This window comes from Dermacentor silvarum, chromosome 7 (genome assembly GCF_013339745.2).
Source record: "Dermacentor silvarum isolate Dsil-2018 chromosome 7, BIME_Dsil_1.4, whole genome shotgun sequence".
Classification (NCBI taxonomy): Eukaryota; Metazoa; Arthropoda; class Arachnida; order Ixodida; family Ixodidae; genus Dermacentor; species Dermacentor silvarum.
Window position 1 is genome coordinate 168,111,612 of NC_051160.1, and position 21,691 is coordinate 168,133,302.

The 21,691-nt window shown below is 47.4% G+C and overlaps 2 protein-coding genes across 2 annotated transcripts in view; both read right to left on the reverse strand.

Annotated features, from left to right (window-relative positions):
- The window catches only part of LOC125947057 (translation initiation factor IF-2-like), a 550,732-nt gene that overhangs the window by 152,762 nt on the left and 376,279 nt on the right, over positions 1–21,691 (reverse strand). The gene's annotated exons all lie outside the window — the stretch shown is intronic.
- LOC125947054 (uncharacterized protein K02A2.6-like) lies at positions 9,463–13,568 on the reverse strand. The gene is made up of 2 exons (XM_049671366.1): positions 12,142–13,568; positions 9,463–11,052 (listed from the first exon to the last, which is right to left on the reverse strand). The coding sequence occupies exons 1-2, from the start codon at positions 13,489–13,491 to the stop codon at positions 9,556–9,558; spliced, it is 2,847 nt and encodes a 948-aa protein (XP_049527323.1). The 5' UTR covers positions 13,492–13,568; the 3' UTR covers positions 9,463–9,555.

Here is a 21,691-nt window from a genome sequence, read left to right on the forward strand (position 1 = left end):
AATTTTGTATTTCTTGTGGCTTAAAACAATCAAAATTGCAATAAAACTAATTAATTGAAGAAACCATGAAAGATGAGCCTTCACATAACATACTAAGTTTTGCCATAGTCACCATGTACGCAAGAACAATAGTTTTGTAGAGAATATTCTGCACGTAGTAACTCTGCTTGTGAGTGCAAAGTTCAATGATCATGTTGCAAAGTTCAATCACTTCCCATTCTGAGGCTAAATATCATTTTCTTTTTTTTCAGAAGATATGATGTTCGTTAACATATTTTAAACAACAGGTAAATGACAGCTGAGATGAATTAGCGCAGTTGTACTTAAATTACAGGAGTGAACATCATTTTAAATCATTTATTAGTAGTACCCTGAAGGCCTGGAGGCATTACAGAGGGGGCATTGCATTACATTATGTATGTGTTACAGCTATGTCTACGATATTTTTGTGTGAAACATACACTGCAAATTTACTACAGCTCCATTTTCCCTGAGATTCAATTAGTCGTATGTGTATTTTACAAGCACACTTTAATCGAACATAGTTTTCTACACAATGGGACGTGGTGTGTATGGAAAGCGTGCACAGATCATGCGAGACCTTTTGCATGACTACAAAGGTTGTGTAAATTCATTCCACAGAAAATGTTATTGTTGGACCTTAAAAATATCTGGGTTATTCTTTAACTGCAGACGCTTGCAAAGGACGATGCAACACCAATGAGTCAACCTTACAGTGAAGCAGCGACATCCACGGGAACATAACAGCATCAAGATGATCCAGTAAGTTGATGCACAGCTGTATGCAGCCATAATGCATGTTTCCAGTTTGATCATACCTTTTTCATGACTTTGGTAGATGTCCCCCACCATTCCTGAAGTGAAGTATGCTTTTCTTATATTCAGGCAGGTCCCTCTCGAGCCACAATGGATATGGACATCTCTGAGGGCTTGTCTGATGTGCTAGCAGAGGGTACTGCTACATCTGCTAGCGCACCCTTGACTGATTCAGACATCGCTGATGAGCCTTCCAAAATCTAACATGTCCTGGTATTTTATATTGTCATAATGATCACAGTGCTTGCTTAAGACATTTTCTCATATGTGTGCCTTGATTCATTCATGTTCTCATCTGCTTTGCAAAACTCTGGTGTTTCCCTGCAATATATATTTTGGATTTCAACTTTAAAGTAATTATTGCACCTTCAAAAATGCATATGAGACTGTCATACAGTTCTTTGTAAGATGTTTTCGACATATTTAAAATATTTTTAGTAATGCTCAGAATGAAGAGAAAGATAGAACTGTTCAACCTATCATCGGCTGCATTACAGCCCTTTTTTGACACAGCTGACAAGCATACTGCGTTCAAATTTCGTTGTTAACACTGGCAAAAGCAAGTGCTAATGAATTAAATCCATATATGCTACGTCATAACCTCATTTTAGTCAATCTAGGATAAGTACAAGATAAGGAAAATAAGAAAGTGCAGCAAAGCAGTGTTATGCAAGATGAAAAACTACTTTTTTCGGTAAAGTTGGAATAACGAAAACAAACTCCTTCTCTTCTCAGCCATGTCCTCTCATTACAAGAGTAAAGAGCACCCTTGCTAAGCTCCAACATTTACTACAGTAATAAAATTTATAACATACCAACTGCAGGGATAAGCTTTATCAACATCATTTTTTGGGACAGTAGATGAAAAATACAGTACATAGCCACAGCCACTGATCTCCCTAACAATGTCCTGCTTGCTGGTCATTATTGTGCTTAAATTTTAAATGAAGCCAATGGTGTCGCTATTAGTCCTGGGTTTTAGCTTCAACTGTGCATCTGGTGTTTCGTTTGCATGGTCAGCAATTTCAAGTTATGTTGCAGTAAGCAGTCCCTCCTCATTGCACTTGGTGTATTTTGTCCAGTCTCCCAGTCCAAGGCCCTCCAGGACGCACAAGGGTAAAGCTTCTGCAGCACTGCCTACACACAACCCAGCGACAGCTCGAACAGCAAGGCATACTATGGTGAAGATAACACTCGACCACTACAATTTTTACATACTTGTTTCCTTAGGTAACTGCAGGTGAAGTAGCATTTATTTTCATGGCAACTGTTTAATAGCTGAAGCATAATGTCACTCAGTGAACTGCACGTGGACACTAACATTCATGATCATGGCAACCAGCTAATTAAAAGCTGAAACATTCATATTCGTCCGCAGCGGTATGAGTTTCCCCAGGGTTTGCATTAAACACCAATCAGCGGCTGTGATGATTATGGACGTTCGTCACTTGTCTGTGTATCTTAAGACGAGAAAAGATGCACAATAAACGCTAGTAGGCAAAAAAAATATTTTTCTTTCAAACACACGATGGGCAAGGAAAGGAAATGAAAAGAAAACAAAACAATATCACAGAGAAGTTTCACGCGCACACTGATGTACGCGACGCTCAGTCCTACACCACCATTCGGCGGATCAAGAGTTCCAAAAAGCCATCTCACGGTTTGGGTCGTGACGACTCACTTGTCGTTGCCGCGATACGGTCGCCGAGGCGAGCCGAGGCAGAGGTGGCACGGTTGCTGCTGCTGGAACCGTCGCCGGCACACGGCTGCGCTACCGTGTGCGGCGCCTGACTACGTCGAGGACACCACTGGGATGTCCGGCCGCAACTCCCTAGGACCGCGACCCAGGGTCGACCCACGCGGCCTAGGTAGGCCTCGACCAAGAACCGCCCTCAGCAACTGCGCCCTGGCAGGAGCCGCTCAGTAGGCCTCGTCCTTGGTCGCGGAACAGGCCTTCGCATCTGGCCCGGGTAGGCACGCCTTGGTCACTCGGCAGCAGCAGGAACAACGGCCCGAGCTCTTCTTCCCCAGCGTCTCACCCGATCTGCTGCCACCATAGCTTCGCCGCTCGAGCTCCTCCGCCCGTTCTCCACGTAGCACTTCTTTTTTTTTTCGTTGTGTTCCTTTTTCCTTCCAGCTCGCGTGCCACCTGCCCTCAGCTCGCCTTCTTCACTTCGGTATGCGATTTCTTCGGTATGCACTTCTATTGAGTCCACAAGTCGCGGCGTACACGTAAAAAAATTATAAAAAAGGAATATTGTGTCCTTTCCCCACAATATCCCCCCGCTCAAGAAAGTTGTTAAAAAACAACTTTTAGAAAAAAAGTACACTCATCAGTTCATTTGTAAACGATAAAACGAAAAGGATGACAAGTCAAGAAGTCAAACGCGGCTAAGGTAGTCGGCACCTGTGTTTTCGGCGCTCTTAATGTATTCAACCACGAAGTCTTATTCGGTTAGCAAGAGACTCCAACGGAGCACTCGGCTATTCATATGTTTGGCAGAGTTTATGTAAGCGAGAGGCTGGTGGTCTGCTTGCAGCACGAAACGTTTGCCGAAGAGGTACACATGAAACTTTCGAATAGCCCACACAAGTGCCAGGGCTTCTCTCTCGATAGTTGAGTAGTGCGTTTCCCGTGCGAGGAGTTTACGGCTGGCATAGGCTACTGGATGTAGCACCCCGTCGTGACGCTGCAATAAGACGGCACCAATGCTGGACGAAGATGCGTCCGTGCGTAATACGAAGGCCTTTTGTAAGTCCGGTGATCGTGAAACCGGACTAGACGATAGCAGGCGTCGCAACGTTTCAAAAGCTTGTTGATGACATTCTTCCCACGTCACCCTGTTGTGACCTCGCTTCTTGGTGTTTTCCGTTTGTGTAGGCCAACAAAAGGTATTTCTTTCTCTTGTGCCGTGTCCGTTTGAACAACAACTGCGGCGTGTTGCAGGACGTCAGCCGTGGACTCCCTTTCCTCGTATTTCTTTAGGAGGTTGATATGAAATAGGCTCATTCCACGTCCAAGGTCTATCAAATAGTCATAGTCACTACGTTTTTCGACGACTGTGAAGGGCCCCTTCCATGTCAGAATCAGCTTGTTCCTATCTGATGGTAGGAGCAGCAATACTTTGTCATCTCTCCATAGTTGTCGAACTCTTGTTTTTTTAATATAATACTTCTTTTGTGTAACTTTTACCTTCTGTAGTTCTTCATGGGCTACCTTTCAGGTGTTTTGCAGGCGCTCCTCGAGCTCTACAACGTATCCATAAGTTGTCTTCGTTTACGCATCGACGTTATCGCCTGTCCACAGTTCCTTTAGAATGGACATCGGTCCCCGGACGAATCGACCGTAAATTAGGTCGAATGGCGAGAATCCAAGGCTTGCTTGGGGAACTTCACGGTATGCGAAAAGCAAGGGAGCCAGGTATCTATCCCATTGTTTAGGGCATTCTTGGCACATGCGCCGGACCATTAGTTTGAGAGTTCCATTGAACCTTTCCACCAGTCCGTTTGCCATGGGATGATAGGGAGTTGTATGAAGTTGACGAAATGAAAGTAGCCGGCCGAGGTCTTGCATAAGGCTGGATGTGAACGACTTTCCACGGTCGCTCACTATTTCTCGTGGGACTCCAACCCGGGAAAACATTTCTAACAGCGCTTCTGCCACCTGCTCGGTCTCAATGCTCGGAAGTGCTACCGCGTCCGGATAACGCGTAGCAAAGTCCACCATCGTTAGCACGTATCTGTTTCCTTTAGCTGAAGTTGGAGACAGGGGGCCAATAATGTCGACGGCGACCCGTTGAAATGGTGTGTCAATGATGGGCATATTCCCCAAAGGGATTCGACCAACGAGGTGTTTTGGTACTGTCCTTTGACTTAATCACATGACTTTACAAAACGTGTGACATTCGCTTGTACACCAGGCCAATAAAATTCTTCAAGGACACGGTCTGTAGTCCTTCTTTGCCCCTGATGACCAGACAGAAGACCTTCATGTGCCATTTTCATCACTGTGTTCCGGAGATCCTTGGGGACCACAAGCTGCTCCAGGTCTCGCCGTTCTACAGTGTGGTATCGCCGGAAGAGAACATCACGTACCAGCACAAACTCTGTAACTGCTGATTTCTTGGATGTGGTTTTCTTCCCCAATGCTGCAAAACAAGTTTCTAGCATGGGATCGGTGCTCTGTAATTTCCGCAGCTCTTTCGGGCTGATGTCCAATGGGTTAATCCATGGAACTGACAGTTCTCTTTGCTGCTTGTCTTCTTTTCCTACAGCTGCTGACACATTCTCTTTCGGTCTTCTATTCCGTGAAGTTATGCGTTCACTTTTGCCTTGATGGGTAACCTTATCCGTTCGGACCAGTGCGGACCGAAGTCGCTGTGCTGGCTTCGTGATGTGGGGTGTATCTGAAAGTACTCCGGTAACGTTGCCTAGCACAACTTCATATAACAGGTTCTCCATGCAAACAGCAAGAACCTGTCCCATGAAGAGCGGAGAATCAATACATCCTTCTGCTTCCGGTAAACTCTTTGTAGACTGGTCCAATAAGCGGATAGTGCGGATGCTACCAGTTAGTTTGGAGTCGGGAACCAACGACCGTTTCACCACAACTGTTTTGCATCCGGTATCCCGTAATATGGTAACTAATTTTCCTTCCAGGTAGCCCTTTGCTGTCGGCATTTGCTTCGACCCGCCATCACAAGTCGCATTGCTTTGTGTACAGTCGCAAATGTCATGACTCTGGGTTACCCTTTTCTTTTCATGCCCAGGTTCCACTAACTCTCCATGCTGCGCTTTCTCATATCCTAAGAAAAAGCATGATGCTTCCCCTCGTTTTCCAGAGTCAGAGGGGCAACTATCGGATCTGTGTCCTCTCTTCTTGCACGTCCAGCACTCTGGCGACTTCGGTGCTCAGGATTTGGTCCAGCAATCCGCAGCTCTGTGGCCCTGCCTGTTGCACAGAAAGCAAAGCAGTTTTCCCTTGATTTCGTTTGTAGTGCCCACTTTCCCAGCGACCATAGACATCCCTTTTTCTTATTTACCCTTAGCGAGATTCATGATTCCCTGGGCTTCCAAGTACTGGTCTGCCGTCGTAGCCAGCGTGTCCAGATTACGACATCCTCTTTCCTTCAGAAGATAGCAACTTCTCGTTGCACCGTCTTATAAACAGTTCGGACACTATCTTGTCTCGTAGAGCTTCATAGGTCTTCGACGTCTTCGCTAGCTCTTGCCAATAGTCGAAGTATCTCAAGAGGCGCCCTGCGAACTGTCATCCTGTCTCAGCATTTTCGGGCCGGGCATCCCGAAACTTCACGCGGTATCCCTCTTCTGTGTAACGGAACTGCTGTAGCAGCGTCTGCTTCAGCTTTGCGTAGTCCGTAGAGTCTTCAGCAGACATGCGTCCTACCACCGTTAATGCTTCTCCCGTGAGACACAAACTTAGCGACAAGGCCCACTTGTCTGTTGGCCAACCTAGGCTTGTGGCCACCCTCTTGAATCTCTGCATGTACGCATCCAATTCATCTCCACCCTCATTATAGGGCGGAATCATCTTGTGCGGGCTGCGAAAACTCTGACCACCACCTGTGCCGTCGCCTACAGAACTCATATTCGGACGCTGCGCCTCTGCAGCTCGACGTCGCTCCTCAAGGAGGGTTCGTTCAGCCTCCATGCGAGCTAGCACCCGCTTATAATCTGCCTGTGCTGTTATGCGCGCCTCTTCTCGTTCTTGTGCTCTTTGGTCCTTCATTTCCTTCTGCTCAGCGCTCACCCATGCCTGTAACGCCTCTCCACTCAGCCCCATCTCCTTCCCTAGCTCCACTAGCGTTCTCTTCTTGTCCATTCTCGTCTACTGTATGTACACAAACAACGTGAGGCTCTAAGATAGAAACAGAGCTTCGTCCTGTCGTGGACGCCAGAAATTGTCATGATTGTGGACATTCGTCACTTGTCTCTGTATCTTAAGACGAGAAAAGATGCAGAAGAAATAAACGCTAGTAGGCAAAAAAATGTTTTTCTTTCAAACACACGATGGGCAAGGAAAGGAAATGAAAGGAAAACAAAACAATATCACAGAGAAGTTTCACGCGCACACTGATGTACGCGACGCTCAGTCCTACACCACCATTCGGCGCGTCAAGAGTTCCAAAAAGCGATCTCACGGTTTGGGTCGTGACGACTCGCTTGTCGTTGCCGCGGTACGGTCGCCGAGGCGAGCCGAGGCAGAGGTGGCACGGTTGCTGCTGCTGAAACCGTCGCCGGCACACGGCTGCGCTACCGTGTGCGGCGCCTGACTACGTTGAGGACACCACTGGGATGTCCGGCCGCAACTCCCGAGGACCGCGCCCCAGGGTCGACCCACGCGGCCTAGGTAGGCCTCGACTAAGAACCGCCCTCAGCAACTGCGCCCTGGCAGGAGCCGCTCAGTAGGCCTCGTCCTTGGTCGCGGAACAGGCCTTCGCATCTGGCCCGGGTAGGCACGCCTTGGTCACTCGGCAGCAGCAGGAACAACGGCCCGAGCTCTTCTTCCCCAGCGTCGCACACGATCTGCTGCCACCATAGCTTCGCCGCTCGAGCTCCTCCGCACGTTCTCCACGTAGCACTTCTTTTTTTTCGTTGTGTTCCTTTTTCCTTCCAGCTCGCGTGCCACCTGCCCTCAGCTCGCCTTCTTCACTTAGGTATGCGATTTCTTCGGTATGCACTTCTATTGAGTCCACAAGTCGCTGCGTACACGTAAAAAATTATAAAAAAAGGAATAATGTGTCCTTTCCCCACAGCCGCCAATATTCCTTTTTCAATTTCTCTTTTCCATTCAAATGACACAATAACAAGAAGACCAACAGGTTTTTCACAATTTTCTATGCTCTTTATTTGTTCGATCGGTCACAAGGAGCCGTGATATATCAGTTCAGTATATTTTGCCCACTCAAACTAAAAGGCTTCTGTGAAACATCTCTTATTGAACTATGGTACATTGGCCTCTTCTGTGTTAGTTTTGTACTTTTACTTTTCCTGCCTGGGCCCAGATGGGCCTGCAGTATTTTGCAAATAAGTAAACAAATAAAATAAAGTGGCTCTAACAAGCTCGTGTGAATGGCAGTCTTATGCCCTCACAGTTTTTAAGTTCACAAAAGTGTAAACAGAAACCGTCGTCAGCAAGGTACTGACCTAAAATTAAGCATGATATTCTTCATAGCATGCACAAGAGTGTATGGCACAACAATTAAGTACGTTGTTCCGCGTATGTGATTTGTGTCATGTTGGTTGCTCATGCACCTTTTACACCAAAGTCAGCAGAAGACACACCTAAAAAGGCCTTTCTAAAGCATGAAGTATGGCGTTACACAATTACAAACTGCGACCAGGAAGGACATCAAGACTACGGCAATCCAATCACCGGCTTTTTCAAAAGGTTGCTCATCTCCAAGATGTCATAGAATATTTATCTGACAATCGCATTCTCGGAAATGAGGATGTCGCCATGTTTCAGAGTCTTGGAGGGGCAAAAAAAAACTTGCTCATGCGTCAACTGCCACGTAAGTCTGGTGCAGCAATGTCACCCGCTTACTCGCCAGCGCTCAGGTCATTTGCACTAACTTTGCATTTTTATTCTCCTAGAGCACACAGATATGTACGAGCTGTTCACAACACATGCCTCCCACATCCAAAGACACTGTATAAATGATATCAATCCATTGATAGGGCTACTAGCTTTTCAAAACAGGCAATGACTGCATTGGCTATGAAGATAAAGCATGACTCTCCACAATATGCAATCTGGTTGTGGATGAGATGGCCATTCAGAGAAGTGGTGTAGGATGGAAAAAGGCTCCATGGATATGTTGACATGGGCGTTGATGTCAATGACGACAGCCTACCAGTTGCCAAAGATGCATTTGTTTTAATGCTTGTTGCAATCACTGGCACATGGAAGCTGCCCATTGGCTACTTTCTAGTGCATGGCCTTGGTGGTGAGCAGAGGCGCAATTTGGTGCTGCAAGCTGCTAGCTTCACTAACGAAAAAGGTGCACACATTGCGAGTTTGACCTGCGATGGCGCTGCAGCAAATTTGTCATTGCTGCGCAGCCTTGGCTGCAAGATGGACCTGACTGAGCGGGATGCTTCTTTTTCGCATACAATGTCAAAAAAAGCTTCTCTTTGCCATGTTGGATCCCTGTCACATGTTGAAGCTACTGCGGCACACCCTGTTTGATAAAAAGGCTATTGTGATACGAACAAAAAGTTTACATTGCGGAAACACATTGATGAACTGCAAGAAATCCAGTACACAGAGGGCCTTCATTTGGCAAACAAACTTAGGCACATATTACCTGGAAAACCCAGCCCATGAAAGTCTCATTGTTGGCTCAAACGCTCGAAAAATTCCAAAATTTTCATATTCCTTGCCGACAGAAGAGTTTATCAGACATGTCAACAACGCATTTGACATTTTAAATTCATGACATCAAAGGCAAGAAGAATAGAAAAAGCCGCTTGTAACGTTTGACTGACAGACGAAACTACGATCAACATTTGGCTGGGCCTTGCCAAGACGAAAAGACCCCCGGCCGTTTATTTGCCGTGGTTAAGTAGCCGTGTTCCCAGCGGGGAAGGGCGAACGAGGAAAGTAAAGCAGACGGAAGGGGGGAGAGGAGGACAAGGCGATATCGCCGAGGACGAATGCAGACAGCAGATAGTCCGGTCTGTTACATCTTCTCTTCACACATTTTCAAAACACTGATTTGATTTGCACTCGTTAACTTGATGGAAGGATGGCCCGTAGTGAAGGCGCTTCGGTTCGCTGCGCTGGCGTCCTGACCTGCGCAGTCCAGCCAGTGGGCTTCCTGGAGTCTCTGGGGAAGTGGCGTTGGAGTCCTCACCTGGATGAGCTGGTTCTGCCTGGTGACTGCCTAATGGGTTGCCCTGCGTGATGTTGCCTCGATGTCTATCACTGCACTCCGTCTCGCGTCGGGGTGCGTCAGGGTGCCTCGCGTCGGGGTGCGGGTTACCGTTACCCACGTCGCTAACCTCACCGTCGAAGTTTTCGTCCGTTTGCAGCAAGTGCTGTCGGTTGCGTCTCAGGAGGCCATGGTCTTCTGTTTTTACCACGTACGATCGTGGTGCAGTCTCTTTTACCACTTTCGCTCGGCGTGACCAGCTTCTGTGTTTGATCCGGACCACGTTTCCGGCTTCCAAGGGTGGTAGTGGCCTGCCTCGGGAAGACTGACGCTGTTTCAATACGGGGATCCCTCCGTCGACATTGTATTCAGGAAGTGTTGCGTGCAGGCGGCGACCTTGCAGTAGTTCTCCGGGTGATTGACCGCTGTCAAGAGGAGAAGATCGATACGCCAACAGACCGAGCCATACATCACCCCGGGACTCGTGGGTTTTCTTTAGAATACGCTTCACGATCTGCACACCCTTTTCGGCTAAGCCATTTGACCGTGGGAACTCGGGACTTGACGTGATATGCTCGAAGTCATACCGGTGTACGAACAACGCGAACTCTCGCGATGCAAATTGAGGCCCGTTGTCGGTGCAAACTTGACTGGGAATGCCGTATCGAGAGAAGATAGCAGATATCTTGTCGATTACTTCCACCGCCGTGGTACCTCTCAGTTTCTCGACATCTGGAAAGTTAGAATGGGCATCAAACACAACAACGTAGTGATCTCCAGCGAATGTAAATAGGTCTATTCCTACGCGATGCCACGGTCGGTCGGGCGTTGGCTGTAGCAGGAGGAGTTCACTCGGTTGGCTGTAGGCGTACTTTCGACATACGCTACAAGTTCGCGCTCTTTGTTCAATGTCACTGCTCATTCCCGGCCAGAAAACCAATCTACGAGCTCTAGCCTTACACTTGTTCATACCCAAGTGGCCTTCGTGAATACGCTCAAGAATTTCCGGACGCATTGATTTAGGCACAACCACTTTGCAACCCTTGAGAATCACTCCACTGACCACGGATAGCTCTTCCGCATACGGCTTCAGTACGCCGTCTATTGCCATGCCATCTTCCATTTCTTTCATAGTGCGGCTGAGAAGCGGATCTTCAAGGGTATTCTTTTGTAGTCGCACCATAGTCGCTTTGCTTATGATGCTGGAGACTACTTGCGTTGTGTGCACGTCCACGTCCTCGACTTGGTCACTTCCGCCAGTTGGTAGTGCGGCCCGGGACAGCATGTCTGCGAGTAACAGGTCCTTCCCAGGTACAAACTGCAATACAAAATCAAATTTCATCAGACGGATGAAAAACCGTTGCAGTCTGGGTGGCATATCTCCAATGTTCTTTTGGGCAATCGCAATTAATGGCCGGTGATCAGTTTCAACCGTAATCTTTCGTCCATATACGAACTGATGAAATTTTTCACAAGCGAAAACGATTGCAAGTGTTTCCTTTTCTATGTGGGCGTATCGTTCTTCACTCGGCGTCAGCGCCCTTGACGCGTAGGTCACTGGGCGCCAGTCATCCCCGTGTCTTTGCAATAATGCAGCACCGATACCCGTTCCCGAGGCGTCCGCCGTTATCTTTGTGTTCCGTTTTTCATCAAAAAGAGCCAACAACGGGGGATTTGTAAGCGCTGCGCAGATCTGGTCCCATTCGTGCTCATGGGCTGTTGTCCACTCAAACACCGAGGATTCTTTAACGAGGCTTCGAAGCAATGCTGTTTTGTCGCTCAATGCTGGCAGGTATTTTCGAAAGTAGTTCACGACACCGAGCAGTCTACGCACACCCTGTTTATCTTTTGGAGCTGGCATGGCACGGACGCTTTCGATTAAATCGGGACTAGGACGAATTCCGTCTCGTCCTATAACATCGCCAAGGAATGCAACCTGTGTGGTACAGAACACACACTTAGCTGGATTAAATGTTAGCCCTTCCTCCTGTGCCCGTCTCAGCACAGCAGTGACGCGTTCGTCGTGTTCTTCCTTAGATTCGCCCCATATTAAAACGTCGTCTACGTAGACGCGCACTCCCGGCAGCCCTTCGAACATCTCTGTTAACGTCTTTTGGAACACCTCGCTCGCCGATGAAATTCCGAAAGGAAGACGTAAAAAACGGTACCGCCCAAGTGGTGTCGCAAAAGTGCATATTCGTGACGTGGCCTCGTCTAAAGGAATCTGATGAAAGCCGGCATTGGCGTCGAGCCGGGAGAAGTATTTTGCTCCTGCCAGTTCACTCTCTATGTCCTCTCGTGAAGGCATAGGATAGTGCTCCCGCTTAATGCTCCTGTTCACTGCTCTCGGGTCCATGCAAATGCGAAGCGTACCATCCTTCTTGTGCACAACAACCAAGGGGCTTACCCAATCGGTTGGTTCATCCACCTTGACGATGATTGAGGCCTTTTCCATTCTTTGGAGTTCTTGTCGCAGGCGTCCTTTCAATGCTATGGGTACTCTGCGGGCAGGTTGGACGACTGGAACGGCATCCTCTCGTAGCACCATTTTGTAGGGTCGCTCCACGCAGCCGGTGCCGCTGAAGAGGTCAGGAAAGGCAAGCTGGAATTCCGTTCGCGTATAGCCCACATTCACAGCGTCCGCAGTCACCGGTATCAGACCAAACTGTTGGCATGCCTTTAAGCCAAGGATAGCTTGGCGCCCCTTTTTCACGATAAAGAACGAGACGGAATGCTGCGTTTCGCTTATCTCGAGATCTTCGGTTGCCACGCCAACGTGCTTGATTGCGCTGCCGTTGTATGCTGTGAGGACGGCCGCGCTCTTACGCGGAGTGCTTGCGTTGGCAATTCGGTTGAACAGGGATAGGGGCAGCAAATTTGCCTGAGACCCGGTATCTACTTTGAATTGTATCTCCAGACCGGCTATTTTGCCGCGAACCACCCAATCCGCTCCTATGGCTCCGGTGACGCCGCAAATGCTGATGCCCAAGATGTCAAAGTTTTCGTCGCCTTCTTCCAATTTGTGCACCTCGTTTATCCTGCGAGCATTGTTGCAGCATGCGGCGAAGTGATTTCGTTTCTTGCATGCATAACAAGTTTTCCCATATGCCGGGCACCGCTCGGGGGCATGTACCTTGTTACAATTTCGACAACGAGTTGCATTCGCAAACTTCGTGCGGTTTGTGCGATTTGTGAAGTCAACGTGCAGGCTTTCCTTTGACCATGCTGCGCTCTGAAGGGCAGAAAGCTCAGCGGCTTTGCAAATTTCTTCTGCTTTCTGCAAGTTTAAGTCTTTGTCACTTAGCAACTTTTCTCGAAGTTTTGCATTATTTGTGCCAAAAACCACTTGATCCCTGATCATAGATTCTTCAAGTGAACCGAAGTTGCACAGCTTTGCCTGCTTTTTTAAGTCCCGTAGGAACCGCTCAAAAGGCTCGGCCTCTTCCTGTGTTCGCAGTCGAAAAATGTGCCTTTCGTAGACTTCATTACCCTGGTCGACACAGTATTCTTCAAACTTCCGCACTAACGTGTCATAATCTTCTCGGTTCTCACCTGCGGCAAACGAGAAGTTGTTGTAGACATCGAGCGCCTCGTCCCCCGCGGTGCTCAGAAGAATCGCTGCTTTTACGGCCGATGGGCGGGGCTTCTCCGGTTCCGTAGTGGTGATGAACAGCTGCAGCTTCTGCTTGAACACCAGCCAGTTTTTCCTGATGTTGCCGGACAGGTGCAGCGGTTCCGGGGGCTTTACGACGTCCATCTAGTACGTCATATTCCACTTCTGACACCATGTAACGTTTGACTGACAGACGAAACGACGATCAACATTTGGCTGGGCCTTGCCAAGACGAAAAGACCCCCGGCCGTTTATTTGCCGCGGTTAAGTAGCCGTGTTCCCAGCGGGGAAGGGCGAACGAGGAAAGTAAAGCAGACGGAAGGGGGGAGAGGAGGACAAGGCGATATCGCCAAGGACGAATGCAGACAGCAGATAGTCCGGTCTGTTACACCGCTGTGTTCCGAAAATGTGGCTCCTGTCACTGCGTATGTCAAAGAACTGAAGGCCTACTTTTGCTCACTTAGGGAGTCTGCAGCTGGTAAACTAAAGACAGGGACCAACCAAAAGACAGGCTTCATTCGCTTTGTGGTCTGCTTAGACACTGACCGTCTATACAACCACTTGGTTACAGAAAATGGCCTATTCGCATATGTTCTGACTTCCAAGCTCAGTCAGGAGCACCCTGAGTTACTTTTTGCTGCAGTAAAATCATTTGGGGGCTGCAATGACAACTCAACAGCTAAGCAGTTTGCAGCAGCATTGAAGCGTCTGATAATTCGCAATGAGGTCAAAGACATTGATGGCAGAAATTGCTTTCTATTGGAACACATTGAAATTCTTTTTATACACTCCTCTGAAAAACCATCCTCCATTGATGTAATTAACTTCACTGCCCCTGAGAGAAGCCATGCAGCCAGTGAACCACTCACGGAAGCAATTTAACAAGATCGTGGCTACTCTGCCGACCCAGGCAGGGTGTCTGAGCTTGGGTGCCTGCGGCTCGCAGTACAGGAAGAATTGCTACACAAGTTTCCTCGTGGGTGAATTATGTTCATGATGGCCCACACAAATAATTTCTTTATCCATCAACTTCGGCTGTCCCACCAGGTTTTATGTTAAGGCATTAGTATTTTTAGGGATTTTGTAAAGTACATATACTGTTCAAGAGCGTTGAATGCAGATGTCAAACTTTTATAGAGGGAATATGTGATACCTTATTGTAAATTGTGCAAGTACATGTTTGTTGTCTTGCTGAATGCTGTCGCTCGAATCATCTGCATGCGAATTCTGCTTAAACAATTGTTCTGTTCAGCACCAAGCCAAACAGTATGGGCAGTGACGGTAGGTTAGCTGGCCTGCCTTTCACTAGAGCAAACTGTGTGATGACATGGACATGCTATGAATGCTCTCAGTGCATTATGTGTTAGCTAGGTACACTCTTGAGGATGACAATGTTTTTTTGAAAGTTTTATCCTGTATGTCTTTTACCTGACCTTTGTGGAAATGTGCCTCTGTCACCTGGAATACCGTTAGTTTTACTATTTTCAAAATCATTTAATGTGCTCGCTTTGTTCACTTTCTTTACAATAGCCTTTTATGATGCCAGATTCACTGTAACCACGAACATTTGGTGTATACCACTCAATTGGTGGTTTAAATAGCGTGAAATATGCATTTGTTTGAGGTTCACAGTGTAATAGAGCCGGCGCCTCTTAATTTTGCTGTGTGTTGGCTCAGCTGGGACAGTGTTAATATTTTTCTAGGTATGTGATACAACATGAGTTTTTTATACATTTCATTTGCAGCAAAATGCATTGTATATTAAAGTAGACATACTTAGTTTGTGGGTCTGACTTCACATCAATTCTTTCAACTTCTTTCGACTATTTGAACTATGTGAAATAATGTGAACTACTATGTGAACTAATTCTTTCGGCTATGTGAACTACCACTCTTTTTTTCAATTTCTGCATATGTATTGCTTACTTTTCTGACAAGCACAATCACCGAAGCCTCTCGCTAGTTGTAAGTACAGCGCAGGTATAAATATTATATAATTATAGCCCAGATATTGAAGGCATTGCATACAATGCATTGTAAGCAAAACTGCAGCTACATTCAAGGACAGCTGATCCCATTCACCAGTTTTATTAAAGGTATCAATACTACGTGTGATATAGTTTACTTTTTTATAACATTATTATACAAATTTCCTGTGGCATACAAGTATGCTAATACTGATACCGAATAGCAGTGGCACAATAAGTTTTCCTACTTGCTGTTTATAATTTTCTTTTGCGTATTATCTTTGCAATGTACTTCATTTAAATTATAAATGTGGCTTCCTTCTGTATTTGTGTGAAATCTTCTGGCTTCTATAGGTGCAATAAACATTGAATAAAGAATGAAACAATTACTGCTGTCATAAAAATGTGCTTTCCATAGTACAAGTACACCAGCAACACAATGAATCCACAAGTGCAAATGAATACTGACAGTTTTCCCTTGTCGCTATGTGTTCAGTTTTCATGCCGTTTCACACTAGCAAAGGAAGAAGGGTCCCCCTGGCAGTGTTTGACTCTAGGAGATAATTCTGCTGTGGAGCTATACTCACATTCGGAAACAGGTGAATAAACTCTAGATAATACACAAATTCCGTCCATTTGCTTTGTTATATAACGAAAATGGATCCCCGAGGTGCGTCTCAACAGCGTCGTCGCACCACACAATCTTGCAGAATAGTGCACGGAAATCTGAATAAACGGCGACGACTTCGGCGTTTAGAATGCAGGATTATGCTATTTATTTCTCTCAAAATAAAACACGCAGACCAGAGCCTTTTATTAAGCGAAAATACGACAAAAAAGTGTCCCTCAAAACATATAGTTTCTTCCTAGGTGCAAGACAGCGGGACAAAAATTCGCAAGATAATACGTACCACAGCTTAAGGCGCACACAACGGCTGATTTGGCAAAACTTAAGGAGCACGTGGGAAAAATAGACCACACTCGGGCGTCTGGACGGGTTTTGAGCCACGAGCGTTGGCAACTCCACTAACCGCGGTGGTCAGCACAAGTGACGCCTTGAAAATTTTCTGTCTTCATTAGTCAGGCGCCCCAGTCTTGCTCCACGTTTCAAAGCTTCGCATTTGACGCGAAGAACGACGCGCGCAGTAGCAGAAACCCACCACCCGCATACGGGAGCGACTAAATTCCCACCAAAACACGTCAGTGTTGCCAGATCTCATCTTGTGCGGTTGCCTAGATTTGCGAGGTGGAGATATCACTAGTGAAGTCACCCGACTGCGTGCCGCACTCGCCTTCTTATCGCCTCCCCCTCGTACGTGCGTGCGCCAGATTTCAAAGTGTGTGCACGCAGGAGATGAACGTGGGCGCAAGGAGGGTGCACTTGCAGCTTAATCTGAAGAGAAACTTAATAAATAAATGAAACTGTGTTTTATTTATTTATGAGAAATCTAAGTTAGCACGTGTTACGGCACGACGGGGTAGGTGAGCCTCAGCTAGGCGACTGGCCACGGCCGTCTGGTGTTGAGCAAACGGGCAGTCACGATCGAGACGTTCTCTCGGCTCGTTCTTGACGCCTTTTATGCGCCCCCCCCCCCGCCCATTCTTAAAATTATTTTCTGTTACACTGTCGCACTCTTCAACATTCACCTGATTTTTGAACGGCGTAGCGGCGCCTAGCATTCCTATATTTGTTTCTGCGTGGACTTCGAGGGCATTCACCTGCCTGCCCTCCCACCTGTTTGTTGTGGCAGTTTCTTAGCTTCCCTGGCCCAGCTACAGCCGAGCACACCCGCCCTTGACATATCTTGCCGTGCGCAAATCAGCGTTCTGTAGGTCTTTCGATCTTGTCCATGATCAACACATTTAGCAGATGTAATGCTATCTATTCCGAAAGACAGGTACTAAACTTATGGTGGTGCAGTTTATTTTGCCATCAGCATGGCATCAGCACTGCATGGTTCCAGCTAGCAGGCTGACCTAAACCGATTATTGTAAAAATTTTGCACGTCTAAGAAAACTCGATCTCGGTTCCGTTTGTGCCTTTGCATATTCTGCATCTCATAGCAACACACATTGCATGACTTATCGATTCACAAGTTCAAATAAAGTCAGCCTATAACCTGCGTTGACAAACGCGCCGGCGATCTACAGGTGCATTGCAACAGTCGCTTTACTTCTTCGACCTGCCACGCGGACTTCCCGTAGCTCTAACCGGCAACAGCTCACTGGTTCCAGAAAACGGAAAGATCATGTTTCTAACGTGACTTTTTGGAATCATGAGGTTAGTGGGTGCACAGATGTGAACATATTGCGCAATTTGAGAACACAGAAAGAGCCTAAAGCTTGACCGCGGAGCGAACTAAATTTCTTGTCATATAAACACACACACAGATTAATACGAATAACCGATTCCTTATCGCGCACAATTGGCCGCTTACATACACAAAAAGGGTCAACAATCGTCGCCACCAAGACGATTCATCCTAATGATCGCACATGCCACACAAGACCATAAGGCATAGCCGAAGATGAAGTTGTTGACAGTCCTAACAATCTCCCCGTGAATTCATGTGAGCGCTCGCGAGATAACGCAGTCCTGGCTAAAAAAAAACACAGAAAATATTATAAACAGAACAATGCGCATAGGCGGGTCCATCATTAATCATATCGGCAGCAGCTAAAAATTTTCACAGCGAGTTTCATTTCGCCTGATCAACCGGTCGACTTGACGAGGGAATTTCGGCCTCCATTCTGGGTAGAGGAAAGAGCTAGTTTTGGTGAGCAGCCCAGAGTTGCCAGCATGGTGTTTTCTATACCACTAACCTTGGGCGATTTTGCGGTCGATATTTAGTCTCGCACCCCGCATACGGCCCTCCAAGCCTATGATGGCAGGCGCCACTAAAAGTTACCACGTACCAAACAATCACGAATGCTCCGGCAACCTTGTGGGCCTATTCCTACCCAAAAGGCACCGCGCACGGGGTCCCCGAGAGAGGGAGGGGCGGCTTCAGAGAAGGTTGGCTTGCCGAGGCTAATGGAATCACGTGACGCTCCCTCCTAGTATTTTTCTTCCTCCATAGTTACGGTAGCCTGCGGCAGAGACGAGAGCTGGCGCATGCGTGGTGCTGCTGCCGGTGTCGGGATTGCGGTCCCCCTCAACAACAGTGAGCGGGAGGGGGGGGGGTGGCAGGCAGGACAGCGGCAGTGCCATGCTCCTCCGCGTTGTCTTCTACCGCAGCCTCGTGTGGGACAGGAGGAGGCGACGGCGTGCGTTCGCCATGGCCCTGGAGGGTGTCGGTGGATTGTCGTCCCTCCTCGGCGTGGTTCCTCTCCGTGGCAGGCTCGTCCGACGCGGCGACGCTCACGGAGGATGCCGTCAGTGACTGGCTCGAGGAGCTGGTCGGCCGTGCAGGGGAGGACAGAGACCCGCTGGTCGATGTCATGGGTGAGTCGGGACTGACCGAGACCGGGCTGGCGAGCACGGGGACGACGACGACGACGAGCTCGCGTAGCTGCTGCTGCTGCTGCTGCTGCTGCTGCTGAGTGACCGAGACTCGGATGTAGTGGCGTCGTCGTCGGCTCGGTCTTCCAGTTCCGCCTTTGAGGGTGGGCATCTCGCACTCCGGCGAGTGCCTCTGGTTCTCCGCGATCCGCTTTTTATGGATGGTGGGGAAAGCCCCTTCGGGAAAACTTCCTGGCCGGGTTGCTGGGTATGAATAATGCGGCCAGTTTCCTTCAGCAGCAGGTCCAATGCACGGGAACGGCCATGTGGGGTGCCGGGACGGAACTCGGCTACGCCCTCCAGGTAGTCGCCCATCTCTGGGCTAGCTCAGGCCACGGGAATCTTGCCCTTGCCCATGGCTTTCTCCCTTGGGAGCCTAAAAATGGCTACGCTCGAGAGCGCGGTCGTGGGAGAAGGCGGACAAGTAGGCGTATCCCACAAAGGAGCTGGAGAAGCAGGAAAACGACCTCCCGCAGCAGCAGGTCGGAGTTTTCTTTTCGCGCCACCACGTTTTGAGCTTCATTAACCTGCATGTATAAGCAAAAAGGGTTTAGCGGTGACTGCATGGTTGCTGCTGTTCCGTGCCCACTGAAAGTGGCCGGACGAAGGCAGCTGCTTAAGTAGAGCCAGAAGAGAGATGTTGCTCCTGGCGACTGGGAATCCGTGTGCAAAGAAAGGTATGAAGATGGCGCCCTGGATTATTTGCTGGTACAAATATCTTGACTTGCGACAGATAGCAGGGCTTGCAGCAGTGTAGGTGAGTCAGGAAAGACCAGCACTCGCGAAACCGCACATGCGCAGGTCGACGGATACAGCCATGCTCCAAGAAGCGCGACAAACTGCATGCAGAAGCGAAGCAAAAAGGGTGTAGCGGCGACTGCATGGTTGCCGCTTTCCCGTGCCCACTAGTAGCTCAGGCAATTAAAAATAAAAATGCCTCTCTCCTGACGCGTCTCGGCGATCTAGAACATTGCTCCCGCCGTGATAACTTAATATTTTATGGCATTTGCGACAATCCGTCAGAAACGTGGGCGCAGTCCGAAAAATTGGTATGTGACCTTTTATCCCATCATTTTAAGTTTGATGTCCCCGAGAATATGGTAATAGGTAATAATAAGACTCGCCCAATTATAATTAAATTTACTTGCTCTAAACTAAAGGATAAAATTCTGGCACAAAGTCTAAACTGAAATCCACCGGGGTATCTGTGGGCGAAGGTTTTTGCCGAGCAACGCGGCAGTCTAGGAAAAAGCTACTAGATTTTGCTAAGGCATCAGGCCAACCATACTGATTACGGCTAAACAAGCTATTTTTCAACAAGAAGTGCTACGTTTACTTTTCTACCAATGACCATGTATGCGAAGTCGACATGCCACGTGCAGCACGCTCTTCGGTTCGGTAGCGTCAAGATATCGAAGGAAATAGTTCGGCATAACTAGCACAAGCACTATGGAATAACAGCATATCAGTTTTTTTTCACTAACGTGCGAAATCTACTAAATACACGTGCTGCAATGTCCTCACTGATGATTCATGCGCTGCTGACATCGTATGTTTCACCGAAACATGGCTCTCTGCTAAGATAAAGACTAGCGAAATTTTGATTGTGAGAAACTATATTCATGTTATCGCTGTGATCGTCGTGTGCGATCTGGTGGAGGTGTCTTGATTGCTGTTACTGAAACGCTCATTTCGAAGTCCGTTTCCATAGAAATACAACTAGAAATTGTTTGCGTGCGCGTTGTACACGGCAACAGAGATGTCATCTTTTGCACAGGCTATCGGCCTCCAACTGCTTCGACATTTTGCGATTACCTTCACGACGCATTAAAGAAATTGGTTGTCAGATAGCCTATCTCTCCACTTTTAAATGCGAAGCGTTTCCTGGCGAACGTTTGCCACTTTGACAGTATCTATATCCATCTAGCCGCCTACGTCTTGGTGCTCTCATGGTCGTATCGTCAAGAGTTTGTCTCCCCTAATATGATTACCTTTTGCTCTAGGTCCTTAAACTCTGTACTGCATTTTAATGTACGATCTGCTCAAGGGAAACACGACACTATTACACACTTACTAAGTGAATTCTCTTTTAAATTCGACATAGTTATGATGACTGAGACATGGTATAACGAAGGATGTGATACTTTATGTCTTGAAGGATACAAAAATTTCTTTGTAAACCGCACAAATCGGCGTGGAGGTGGTGTCGCTCTTTACACTGGTACCTGTAAAAACTTTGAAATCCTACCAGAATACTCGGCAATTACCGATGACTACGAATTTTTATGTGTAAAAAATGGCTCTGAGCTAGCTACTGTGGTGTATCGCCCTCCAAACGGCAACCTAATGTTGTTTATGAATTATTTTGAGGCAATGTTAGAATACGCTCGCTCAAATAACTTTACATTAATTTGTGGAGGTGATTTCAACATAAATGTTCTTGATGACACACCTATTGTACGTGACTTTACTACGAGGCTACTTTCATCAGGCTTTGTTAATATAATCAAAACACCTACTCGAGTAACGGTGTCCACTTCGTCTGCGCTAGACTTGCTAATTACAAACTGCGAAACTGTAATTTGTGACGCTGGTACATTAGCATGGGAAATTAGCGACCATTGTCCAATTTTTATGCGTTACCATGCTCCTGGGAAAACCGGAAAACGTCAGTGCGACGCAGTTACTGTTCAGTGTATCTCCGATGATGCCTTAGAGGCTTTCAAATCTGATATCTCTTCGCAAGATTGGTCCTGCGTATATGAAAAAAGAAATGTTAATGACGCATATTTAGAATTTCTGGAGACATTTACGAACATTTACATGAAGCATTTTCCTTTTAAAACTTTCAGACCATCCAGAAAAATAAGAAAAC

What these genes read in the sequence shown, in the direction of transcription:
- LOC125947054 (XM_049671366.1), bottom strand. Translation starts at nt 13,491, where the DNA reads ATGGACGTCGTAAAGCCCCCGGAACCGCTGCACCTGTCCGGCAACATC. An exon ending in TGGATGAACCAACCGATTGG is followed by an intron (nt 11,053 to 12,141) that starts GTAAGCCCCTTG and finishes TTTGTATTGCAG; the next exon opens with TTTGTACCTGGGAAGGACCT.